The sequence below is a fragment of the Microcaecilia unicolor genome, chromosome 4 (genome assembly GCF_901765095.1).
Source record: "Microcaecilia unicolor chromosome 4, aMicUni1.1, whole genome shotgun sequence".
In the NCBI taxonomy this organism is placed as follows: Eukaryota; Metazoa; Chordata; class Amphibia; order Gymnophiona; family Siphonopidae; genus Microcaecilia; species Microcaecilia unicolor.
Window position 1 is genome coordinate 201973546 of NC_044034.1, and position 12775 is coordinate 201986320.

Below are 12775 nucleotides of genomic sequence, written 5' to 3' on the forward strand. Positions count from 1 at the left end.
AATGCAGCAGCAAGATCTATTTTTGCAGTGGACAAATATGATCACATTACTCTTTTGTTATTCCGTCTGCATTAGAAGCAAAATTTCAATTTAGGGTATCAGCTTTGACCTATCGAGCACTGTATAGATCTACCCCTGCTTATTTAGGTGTTCATCTTGCTTTTTTAAATGATTTTATTTCTAGATCTACTAGACATCAATTTTTATTAAAGTTTCCCTCATTTTGCTATGTAAAGGCAAAGAGGATTTTTCAATCCACTTTTCCTTATCAGGCTGCACAGTTTTGGAATTCTCTTCCTTCTTTTCTTTTAAGAATTTGTGGTTAACAGTTTAGGAAAGCCCTTAAGACATTTCTTTTTAATAAATTTTATTAATTTGCTATATGAGGTTTTTTTTTGGAAATTATTGTATATTTTGATTCCTGATGTTTGTTCAGTTTTTGTTTGTTGTTACCTTGTGTGTTTTGCAGGTTATAAGACTGTAATAATAATAATAATAATAATTTTTTAAAAAGCATCTTTTACAACTGCATTGATACCTGCAAAGGGCCTATTTAATGTGTCTGTAGAGTACTCCTCACAAAGATACTAATATGTATGTGTATACATCAAATACACTTTTATGTTATACTATGGGAAAATAACATACTAGTACCAAAGATTTTTTTGCATTGTAGCATCTCGAATGCGTTTCAATAACTGTACAGTTAATCCACTGAAGATCATGAAGGAGAATTCCCCATCATGTCCTAACCTCTACGCCAACTGGCTAGTTATACTTTTGCTGGTTATTTTCTTGCTGGTTACCAATGTGCTTCTTATGAATCTGCTGATCGCTATGTTCAGGTAAGTGTAATTCCAGTAATTAGTAAGAGCAAAAAGAAATAGTCACAGTTCTTGAAAATCACTCTCTCCTTCCTTTGCATTCCTGTTTTTATATTGGCAACATGAGGAAGATTATTATATGACCAATGGAGTATCTTTTAGAATATTTAATTTGGGAGTATAGTTCTCTAGCCAAGAAAGTAGCAGGCAGGGGCTGGTGAATTCTGGCTTGCAGGATTGGAAGACCTGTATCCTGGCTCATCAGGCCTTCTGCAGTGCCAACATCTTCAAAATATGCTGGACACCTGTGCTGATCTAATAAGGCAAAAGATTAGCAGAGTTCACCTGTCAATTTTGAAAATGAACTGGAGTCATTAAGGTGAGCAGTGCATTGGGTAGATGGGTAAGATTGTATCTTGAGGTGGCAGTGATTTCCAGATCTTTCCCAGGGGAACCCCAGCCAGTCAAGTTTTCAGAATATCCACAACAAATATTTATAAATAAAATATAATTAAAATTATGCATAGAACTTTACTTAGATTATAGAGGTGAACTTTGTAGCTAAATGGAGAAACTAAACCTTACCTGCTAATTTCCTTTCCTTGAATTATTATTTGTAGCATTTGTATCCCACATTTTCCCAACAATTTGCAGGCTCAATGTGGCTTACATTTGCCGTAGTGGCGATTGCCATTTCCGGTCAATAGGATTACAGATGATATTACATTCAAGTGCGTACATACATGGTAGAAGAATACATTATGATATTACTTAGGTATCAGCATTATGTTGTTGCATAGGTATCGACATTAGGGTAGAAGTGTTCGTGTTTGTTCAGTAAAAACAATGAGGTAGGTCAGTCGTGTGGTGAGAGGCATACAATGAGGTAGGTCAGTCGTGTAGTGAGAGATCAGATCTGTCTTTTTCGTGTTCAGTCTTATTGTGTATTAATGAGGATGGTTGTTTGTGGTATGACTTCTTGAATAAGTCAGTTTTCAGTAGTCTTCAGAAGATGGTTAGATCTTGCGTTGTTTTTATGGCCTTCGGAAGTGCATTCCATGTTTACGTACAAATGTAGGAGAAGCTGGTTGCGTATGTGGACTTGTATTTTAGTCCTTTGCAATTGGGGTAGTGGAGGTTGAGGAATGTGCGTGCTGATCTTTTTGCGTTCTCTCCAGACCAGTCCAGAGCATGGGTTAACCTTGTCCTGCCAGCAAATAGAGACTGAGAAGCACTGACTTTATGGCATCACCCTATATAGGGCCTGTGCACTCCACAGCTAGTCAGTATTTCTTCAAAAGCAATAAGAGAACACCTTTTTGAAAACTAGGGGCAAAAGGCAACAGAGAAATCATTCAGAATAATACCAACAGTAAAAGATAAAAATTAGTCTTGAATTGTACCAACTATTTACATAAAAGACTCCTAGAATCATTCTCCTCTTCTTGCAATCTAGGTCAACTGATTGTGAAAGCACCTACTTGGATGGATTCTGGACTGGTCTGGATGGAATCAAGGAAAGAATATTAGCAAGTAAGGTCTAATGTCTCCTTCCTTATCATTCTTCCATACCAGTCCAGACAATGGGAAGTACCAAAGCAGAATCTATGTAAGGTGGGCCAGAGAAACACCTGCTGACAGGACTCCCGCACCAAATGCTGCATCCTGCCAAGCCTATACATCCAACCTGCAATGTTTGACAAATGAATGCAGACATGACCAGGTGGCCAGCCTGCAAATATCCTGCAGAGTAATTAGTGTATACTCAGTCCAGAAAACTGTCCAAGCTCAAGTAAAACGTGCTTTCAAAACAGGAGGAACAGACTTGCCTCAGAGAATGTATGCAGATGCAATTACATCTATAATCCATCATACTATCATTGCTTTCAAAACTGGCTTTCATTTCCTAGGACATCAAAACTTTTGTTCTCATGGGATTTATAACCCGCCAAATCTTCCATTACAGAATTCAAGGCGGGATGACATAAAAGATACTGATGCATTTCATCAGGATGTAACATCAAATTTTAAAAATAAAACTAATACAGATACAAAACTAAGTAATTAGAAAACAAGTGTGTTTTTAAAACCTTTCTAAAAGCAAACAAATTTGGTAGAGAATGAAAATCAGAATATGACATTTACCATATATCAAGTTTACAAAGCTGACTCAAAACAAATCACTGTTTCCTGCTTCTTTAAAGCATAATGGACTGATTGACATGAAACTACCTTTGATAAGAAAGATGGAACTGGCCTAATCACCATATTCTTCCAAGACAATCAAAAAGGGTTCCCAATGTGACAGCACCAGTAACTCTGAAATTCATCTGGCTGAACAGATATATATTAGGAATACCACTTTTGAAGTGAGATCCTTAACCATAACTCCCTCAAGAGGTTCAAGCAGTGTTTGCACCAGAGCCGAAAGAACCAGATAAAATTCTAAGGTGGCAGTATCTGATGCCTTGGGGGGGTCACAAGTGTTTCACTCCTCTCAGAAAATAGTTCACATCCAGGAGTGCCATCTAGTATCTCCCCTGTACTAGTTGCCTGTGATCACTGATACCTGAACTTTAAGAGACATGTCAAAACTATCTTAAAGAAACTTCAAAATCTCCAACAGAGAACATTGCAAGGGAGCAACCTGATGGGCAGTGCACCATGCTTCAAATATGTTCCAACTCTCACATATGCCAGAGATCTAGAACTCTTCCTTGCTTGTAAAAGGGTATACATAACCTGACCACAGTAGCACCTTTTCAAAAACCTCACCCTCTGAAAAGCCAGGCCATAAAAGAAAACTGAGACACCTGCAGCATTAGAATTGAACCCTGGGCCAGGAGACCCAGAAGATCCAAAAATGGAATGGAATCTCTCAGTCTCAACCTCATGAGATCTATATACCATAGTCTTCTTGGCCAATCTGGTGCCGCCAACACAACTAGCATCACATGACTTTTCACCTTCTAAATGACTCTTCCTAGTAATGACCACAAAGCAAAGACATACAGAAACCTCTTTGTCAGCTAAGATCATATCTGACTTTTTCTGCAACTGAAAAAACTTTGGCATTCTGAACTGTCACCATCAAATCCATGACCAGAATGCCCTGGCATTAGACTGAAGGTTTCTGATGCTAATGTTATTCTATTCTATTCTATCTGGATCTTGTATACCGACTGTTGTTCCTAACAGGATTCACAGTGGTTCACAAAAGGGAAATCCTAACAATAAGGAGAAACTTTACAAAACAAAGCTCACTAATATAGGCCTAAACCTAACATTTGTATAAGTAAGTCTTTGACATCTTGTCACATTCATAGGTAAGGCCTTACAATAACATGCTTCCTGAAAAGGAAATGGTTTTTCAATAATTGATTTTAATCTAATATTTATTATTGTAGGATAGCCTAATGTTAAGGTCTGATAGTAACAAAGGTTTCTCCTAGAAGAATGGATCTCTAAGAAATCCACCAACCCTTTCACATTTGACCAAAAAGTGCTTTGAAAATCAAACATATCATTTTGAATCTAATACGCTGCTCAATAGAGAGACAATGTAATTCCTTTAGAATGATGAAATACTAACAAACTGACCCAGGCTAGAAAATAATCTGGATGCCATATTCTGTAGTAACTAAAAATGATTTTTCAGTTTACAGTTGAGCTGAGAATATAGCGAATTATAATAATCCAACTGAAGAAGAAGAAGAATGGCCTGCACAAGGTTCTAAAGTCTTCTTTCCGCAGTTGTCTAAGCTTTAAAAAAATCTCTTACTCAAAGCACTGACCTGCTTTTCAAATGAGTATGTGGAATCTAAAATGACTCCTAATACTCTAGAAAAGCCCTCAATATTAAAAATTTCATCAGAAGCTAGTGCAACTTAGTAAACAGAGAAGGTAGTACTTAATAGAGCTCAGAGTGCTATCCAAAGTCCCCATCACAGGGCAAAGAAGAAAAATATCATCAGCATATGATAACACTAATTCCTTTCTCAGAAAAAAAAATGCCCAGAGAGCTAAGATAAACATTGAATAGTGATGGAGAAGGTGGAGAGCCTTGAGGCACTCCACAACCAGGATTCCAACTAGATGATCTCTCCGTATGTCCCTTAACACTGTATGATCTATAAGAAATTTTCAAACCAAATTAGCACTGTCCTTGACACTCCAAATTTGGATAACTTAGACAAGAGTATGGAATGATTTATAGCATCAAAGGAGTTGACATATCAAACTGTAGTAATACAGCCTGTTGCCCCTGACTCCAAAAATATCTGATCTTTATTGTAAGAACAAAAAGCATTGATTCTGTACTATGTCTTGATCTAAATCAATGCTATGTCTTATGCAAAATGTTAAATGTATCTATAAAATTTTGCAATTGTTCATTGACTGAAAATTCTAGCAACTTTGTCATCCATGGAATACTTGCACAGAACAATAATATTCCACTTTTGTCAAATCAGCACCTGTGGAGTTCAGCAAAGGAGTTATAACTATTCCCGCTAAACATTCTGGATAACACCCCAGTTGGAGATTTGCATGAACAAATTCACCCCCTGTTTACTAAGCCATGCTATAGTAATAGGCTGTGTCAGCATTACTGCCCAACCAGCCACTAGAGTGGCTTAGTAAACAGGGGGCTCAGTTAACTAATTTAGCACTTCTAATGGTGTTTCAGACAGCAGGTATAATGGACAAACATCTAGACTACATGATTTTTTGAAGGCCTAATCAAATATTTCTTAAGTTATTAAGGAGACCCTCTCCAAAGCTTCCCATATTGTGTCTCCATGGACGACATCTTGTGAATTGCAGGATAAAACTTTTGCAGAGTCTAAGTTATTCAAACTAAAAGACTGTATAATTTTTTAAACTTCATCCTGAAAAAATGTTGCTAATTCTTCTGCCTTTTGGTTGTAAAGATCTAGGAATCATTAATATAGTATCAGTATTAGTCAGGTTCTCATATACTTTAAATGGGGCTTTAGATGGATTTCCAGAGTTAGTAATTTCTTGACCCAAAACATCATTTTTTGCTTGTGCTACTTGGAACTTATATTCCTTTATCTCTCTTCTCAAACTAGCATAAATTAAACTATCCCTGGTCCTCCTCCATATGCACTGTAAACATCTACAAGATCTTTTTAAAATTGCAAGGGATTTACAAAAAAACCCAAGGATTCATCACATTTCTAACTTTTTTTGTTCTAAAAGGTGCCTTTTCATTGAAATCACTAATAGTGTTATCCCAAAAACTTGAGCTTATAATTATGAGGTTCATCCCTTAATATATGTAAGGTGAAGCCCCAAAATTGTGATTGTTCCACCTTACTTCTTTCAAGTTTAACTATATCCTCACTAGAATTTGATTTTGTATTAAAAAATTTTTAAATGAAAGAAAAAAATGATCCAACCATAATAATGGTGCCCTGAATCCAGAACAGTCATGATCAGAGTCTGCCTGCATGTTGTTTACTCTGGCTATCAGGCTTATTTTCGAAAGTGACCGCCGGCGATCTTCAGACATAAATCGGGAGATGGCCGGCGATCTTGCAAAAGCGGCAAAATCGGTATAATCAAAAGCGGTGTTTTTGACACCATCGCCGCTTTCCCGTCACCGTGCCGGCGAAAGTTCAAGGGGGTGTGTTGGCGGCGAAGCGAAGGCGGGACATGGCCGGGCATGGGCGTGGCTACCAGATGGCTGGCTTTTGCGGATAATGAAAAAAAAAGCGGCGTTAATCAGTATTTCGCCGCTTTTACTTGGTCCTTTTATTTTCATGACCAAGCCTCAAAAAGGTGCCCTAATTGACCAGATGACCACCGGAGGGAATGGGGGATAACCTCCCCATACTCTCCCAGTGGTCAACAACCCCCTCCCACACTAAAAAAATAAAAATAAAACACTTTTTTGCCAGCCTCTATGCCAGCCTCAAATATCATACCCAACTCCCTGACAGCAGTATGCAAGTCCCTGGAGCAGTTTTTAATGGGTGCAGTGCACTTCAGGCAGGCAGACCCAGGTCCATTCCCCCCCCCCCCCTACACTTGTGGTGCTAACTGTTGAGCCCTCCAAACCCCCCAAAACCCACTATACCCACATGTAGGTGCCCCCTTTCACCCATAAGGGCTATGGTAATGGTGTAGAGTTGTGGGGAGTGGGTTTGGGGGGTGGGATTGGGGGACTCAGCACCCAAGGGAAGGGAGCTATGCACCTGGGAGCTATTTGTGTATTTTTTAAACATAGTAACATAGTAGATGACGGCAGAAAAAGACCTGCACGGTCCATCCAGTCTGCCCAACAAGATAAACTCACATGTGCTACTTTTTGTGTATACCTTACCTTGATTTGTACCTGTCCTTTTCAGGGCACACACCGTATAAGTCTGCTCAGCACTATCCCCGCCTCCCAACCACCAGCCCCGCCTCCCACCACCGGTTCTGGCACAGACCGAATAAGTCTGCCCAGCATTATCCCCGCCTCTCAACCACCAGTCCCGCCTCCCACCACCGGCTCTGGCACAGACCGTATAAGTCTGCCCAGCACCATCTCCACCTCCCGCCACCGGTTCTGCCACCCAATCTTGGCTAAGCTCTTTAGGATCCATTCCTTCTGAACAGGATTCCTTTATGTTTATCCCACGCATGTTTGAATTCCGTTACTGTTTTCGTTTCCACCACCTCCCGCGGGAGGGCATTCCAAGCATCCACTACTCTCTCCGTGAAAAAATACTTCCTGACATTTTTCTTGAGTCTGCCCCCTAGGGTGCCCAGTTGGTGTCCTGGCATGTCAGGGGGACCAGTGCACTACAAATGCTGGCTCCTCCCATGACCAAATGCCTTGGATTTCGCTGGGTTTGAGATGGCCGGCTTTTTTCCCTATTATCGCTGAAAAACAAAACTGGCGATCTCAAACCCGGTGAACTCTGGCATTTGGCTGGGCTAAACCGTATTATCGAAAAAAAAGATGGCCGGCCATCTTTTTCGAAAATACGGTTCTGGCCAGCTGTTGCGCCGCCGCCAAAATAGAGGTCGCCGGCGACGTTCGATTATGCCCCTCTACGTAAACCACTAAGAGAACCACCAGGTGGATTGCATGAGAATTTGTATCTCCTCTTCCACCAGATGATTCTTAGCATAGGTGCCCGGTATAAGAAGCTTGGGGAGGCTAAGCCTCCCCAGGGGGTTTAAATTGTTGATTGCAGCAGCTGCAGTGCAGGAGCGTAGCTACGGGCCACCCAAACTATACTCAGGCCCACCCACTTGTCCTGATAGGATGTGCGCTTTGGCGCCTTTCTGCCACGGCTCAGTTGAGCGTCCACAAAGTGCAGTGTTTCGGTAGCCAGCAGTGCTCCAGTCCTACTCCCGCTCCTACTAGACTTAACTTTTTTTTTCTTAATTCAGGTCCCCTTTCCTGATCTAGACCTGGCCAGTCTAGCGCTGCACTCCTACGATGCTACTCACTATGAGGTCTGACTCTATCTTCATTCTGGACTCTGCTGCTTTGCCTTGCTCCCCCCACCCCCCGTGTGCACGCTGGCGCCACAGTGCACTGCAGACCCGGGAAGCTGTGAAACCTGTACTCATCTTTTCAGCACAGTGCAGAATTTGCTTAGGTAACTGTTTAGTAAATCAGGAAAATTCCTTTGAAAACTGCCTTAATTTCTGCCTTCGCTTTCTCTTTATCCTTTCAAAGGCACTTCTATGTTGCTTCTTTCATTTGCAAAGCCATGTGGTGCTTAAATTAGTGTTGCTGCGGCTCCTTTACTGTGCCCTCGCTAGAGCAATGTCAGCCTTTTCTTGACCCTCCCCCTCCCCGGCCACCCTCAGCACTGCCCTGCGGCCCCAGGCCAGAACAGGCATAGGAGCCAGCAAACACAGAACAGAGCATGGTGCTGGAGTCTGCACTGCTTGCCACCACATGCAAGCCAGCTGTCCTCCAGGTAAAATAAATAAAATGGTTTAATTTTAATGTGTACAGTGTAATGTTGGCTGGTGGTGGCTTCCTGGTGGGGGTAGGCTGTTCACTGCCTAGGGCAAAAAATGGTATGTGTAATCATTAATATACCTTTTTTTTCCTAGGCAGTGAAGAGTCCAAAATATACCTTTATTTTGCCCTAGACAGTGAAGAGCCCACCCCCCCACCCAGAAACCCACCAACAATAAATTTTAGTAGTGACCAGGTTAAAATTTTAAAAAGGTTGTAAATGTTGGTGGGTTTTTGGGTGAGGTTGGTCTCTGCATTGCCCAGGTTAAAAAAAAAATGTTCTAAATTTAATGTAGGCAGGTCTGTGGGTGGAGGTGGGCTCTCCAGGGACCAGGACATTAAAAAAAAAATTATATTTAGTGCTGGTGTCCATTGGGGGAGGGGGGAGGAGATGACAGACCATGGGGGATGGCTAGGGGGTAGGACAGGGCTGACATTAGGCTACAGGGAGGAGTGGGAGAGGGGGTAAGGTAGGGCTGATGCCTAGCTATGGGATGGATGATGGGGATGGGCTGATACTGGGCTATGGGGATGGTTGGGGAGGAGAGGGTAAGGTACAGAAGGGAAATGCTGATGCTAGCTAAGGATGGACTTATGTCTGGTCAAGTTTGATATGACATAACATAACTATATTTAAAAATATTGTTTTTTCCATTAAATATGTTTGGGGTTTATGTTGATGCAGGGCAGCTGTTGGGCAGAGAAATCCATCATCAAGTGCATTCTAAGGCATTATTTTGTAGTATGCCAAGAAACACTACTAATGCTTATATACATAGTGCCCACCCATGTTAGCTCTGGGCCCACCCAAAATGTCAGGTCTGGCTACGCCACTGCTGCAGTGAAAGCCCGTCTCTAGCCTTCCAGTTGTAGAAATTGGTGTAATTTGATTACCTTACTGCTGGAAGAGCAGGGAGGTTGGCTGGAGGTGTCCTGGGTTGCCAGGGAGATATTTAACTAGGATCATAAATTCCTGCACATGAGCAGTTCACACCAAAGAGACTTGCACTGACCCCTGAAATTTTAAAAGTGCTAAAAATAAGTTTTAAAAGTATTTGCATAAAATCTAATTGCAGAATTTAGGTGCTAGGAAGTGAGATTGGTATGCTATGTACTCAAATTTGCTCAAGCCATATGCAAATTAGTCCATTTTTGGGAGGTTCTCATTTGCATATTTATGGGTAAAAATGATTGGAAATGTTTACAGCCTTAATGTTAGGGCATGGCTCTGATCAAAAATGTGAAGTTTGATCCAAAAATGAAGGGTTTATCTAGTGTTTTTGACTAAAACTTCCCATTAGAGTGTATATTAATCTGCATTCAAATAGAGCTCTCTGATTGGATGAGCAGCTCCTGTTAGACAATCTGCCCGGTAATAGAGAGATTTGACTGAGACAGGATATGCATGTTTGAGCTCCGTGTGTAAGAAAGGAAAGAAAGAATTGTTGTTTGATCTAAGTTGACTGAAATAATAAAAGAGTGCCTGATTATGTGGTAAATGAGAAAATATGTGAAAAGAGATTGGTGGAAATTTACAAGTTTGAGGTTTCTCTATTGAGAAAAGGATCTGAATATTTCACTTGTAAGCCTTCCCTTCGTTCCCGTCAGTGTCCTGCCTTCTTCTGACATCATTTCCTCTTTCCGCGAGGGCGGGACACTGACGGAAATGAAGGGAAGGCTTACAAGGCTAGAGACGGGCTTTCACTGTGGCTGCTGCGACGGAGGCAGGGGAGCGAGGAGAATTGTTGAGGGTGGTACGGATGGCTGGAGGGGGGAGCAGGGGAGTGAAGAGAATCGCTGGGTGGGTGTGGATGGCTGGAGTGGGCAGGGGAGAGGAGAGAATCGCTGGGTGGGTGTGGATGGCTGGAGGGGGGCAGGGGAGAGGAGAAAATCGCTGGGTGGGTGTGGATGGCTGGAGGGGGGCAGGGGAGAGGAGAGTTGCTGGACATGGATGGAGGAGAGGGAAGGGAGAGAGAAGAAATGCTGGACATGGATGGAGGGGAGGGAAGAGTGAGGAAGGAGATGAGATGAGGGAAAAGGAAGAGAGAAAAACTGCACATGGATGAAGAAAATAGGCAGAAGCTGGATCCACTGGACAGTCAAGTCTGCGGAGGACCAGAAATGAAGAAGAAAGGAGGAAAGGAAAGAAATAAATGGAAAGGAAGCCCTGGAAACGGAGTTAAGAGGACAGATAGCAGCAGAATCGGATACTGGGCCAGCATGATCAGAAAAACAAAGTCACCAGACAACAAAGGTAGAAAAGATAATTTTATTTTCATTATAGTGTTTGGAATATGTCCACTTTGAGAATCAGGTGCTCAACATTAAAAGTTCATATTTATTTACTTATTTATGGCATTTTAGCCCACATTAAACATGAATTAGGATGTTTTGTGGCTCTACATGAGAATTGTGATATTATGATCCCTTGTTTCATATTGTTGACGATCTGCATTTTCCGTATGGGTGGTATATTGGTGTATTAGGTTCTGCCCAGTGTAATATTTATGGTACCGTAAGGTTCTGAGTGTGTTTTTGCACAAAGTTGTGCATAGTGTTTTGCAGTTGAGCGATTGTGGTTAGTATATGCTTTGAGCAACCACTTTATTCTTTGACATATGATACATATCTAATATCTAAATTTAATAAAAGGTATTAATTGTGACTTTTATTTTTATTTATTTATTTTTTCTGTGTTATCAGATAATTATGGATTTAAGCTCCACCCCTGGCCCCACCCCTAACCCCACCCCCTTAGCCTCCCCAAACAGTTGGGCCACCGACCGCCTATGATTCTTAGTGCCCCTGATGATTGAACACTTTGCACTGGATTAGTGACACCACTGGGTTTTGACACCTTTGGCTTTGAGAAGCGGCTCTGCTGGTCCTAGCTCAAATTTCTCCAACACAAAAATCTCTCAAGTTATTTTTTAATTCTGCAAAGCACAATAGACTCCTAATGGTAACTATAGTCTGGACAGACCCCATTCCGGTAACTTTATCTGACTAGCTGTAGACTGCAAAGGTCTACCTGTCTAACACCTGCTGGAGACTGAAAAGTACTGACTATGTATGGACTGTACAGAACCCTATATAGGGTGATGTCATTAAGAAAATGAATTCAGGGGAAAAGTGCACCTCAGCCATTGAAGTCCAGTCTGTGTTGTCCTGTGAAACTGAAATTCCACAAGGGAGATCCATAATTTCAGATTGGTGGGGAAGGACGATAAGTAAACCCACAGTATTTACTCCAGTATAGGCCTTACAATGACCAAAACACCTTTAGTATATGTACAAAATTATATATCAAAGATCTGGGGGTTGAGGGAAGGGAGAGTGTGGAACAAACCAAGGTAAACTCGGGTATGCATATAAAGTACCACATACCATGTAAAATGAGTTTATCCTGTTGGGCAGACTAGATGGACTGTACAGGTCTTTATCTGCTGTTATTTACTATGTTACTATCAGACTCATTTTCGAAAGAGAAAGACGTCCATCTTTCAACAAATCGGAAGATGGACGTCCTTCTCCCAGAGACATCCAAATCGTTATAATCGAATAAGGCACAAAAAGGTGCCTGAAATGACCAGATGAGCACTGGAGAGAATCGGGGATGACCTCCCGCTACTTCCCCAGTGGTCATTAACCCCCTCCCACCCTCAAAAAACATCTTTAAAAATATGTCGTGCCAGCCTCACATGTCATACTCAGGTCCATGAGAGCATGAAGGTCCCAGGAGCAGTTTTAGTGGGAATTGTAGTGCACTTCAGACAGGCCTATACCCTCCCTACCTGTTACATTTGTGAGGGAAACAGCGAACTCTCCAAAACCCACCACAAACCCACTGTACCCATATATAGGTGCCCCCTTCACCCGTAAGGGCTATGGTAGTGGTATACAGTTGTGGGTAGTGGGTTTTGGGGGGCTCAGCACACAATGTAAGGGAGCTATGTTC

At 41.6% G+C, this 12775-nt stretch overlaps 1 protein-coding gene across 1 annotated transcript in view; it reads left to right on the top strand.

Annotated features, from left to right (window-relative positions):
• The window catches only part of TRPM5 (transient receptor potential cation channel subfamily M member 5), a 267814-nt gene that overhangs the window by 180752 nt on the left and 74287 nt on the right, over positions 1-12775 (top strand). Inside the window, exon 19 of the mRNA XM_030201129.1 lies at positions 677-845. Within this exon, the coding sequence (XP_030056989.1) occupies positions 677-845 (169 nt within the window). The remainder of the gene's footprint in view (positions 1-676; positions 846-12775) is intronic.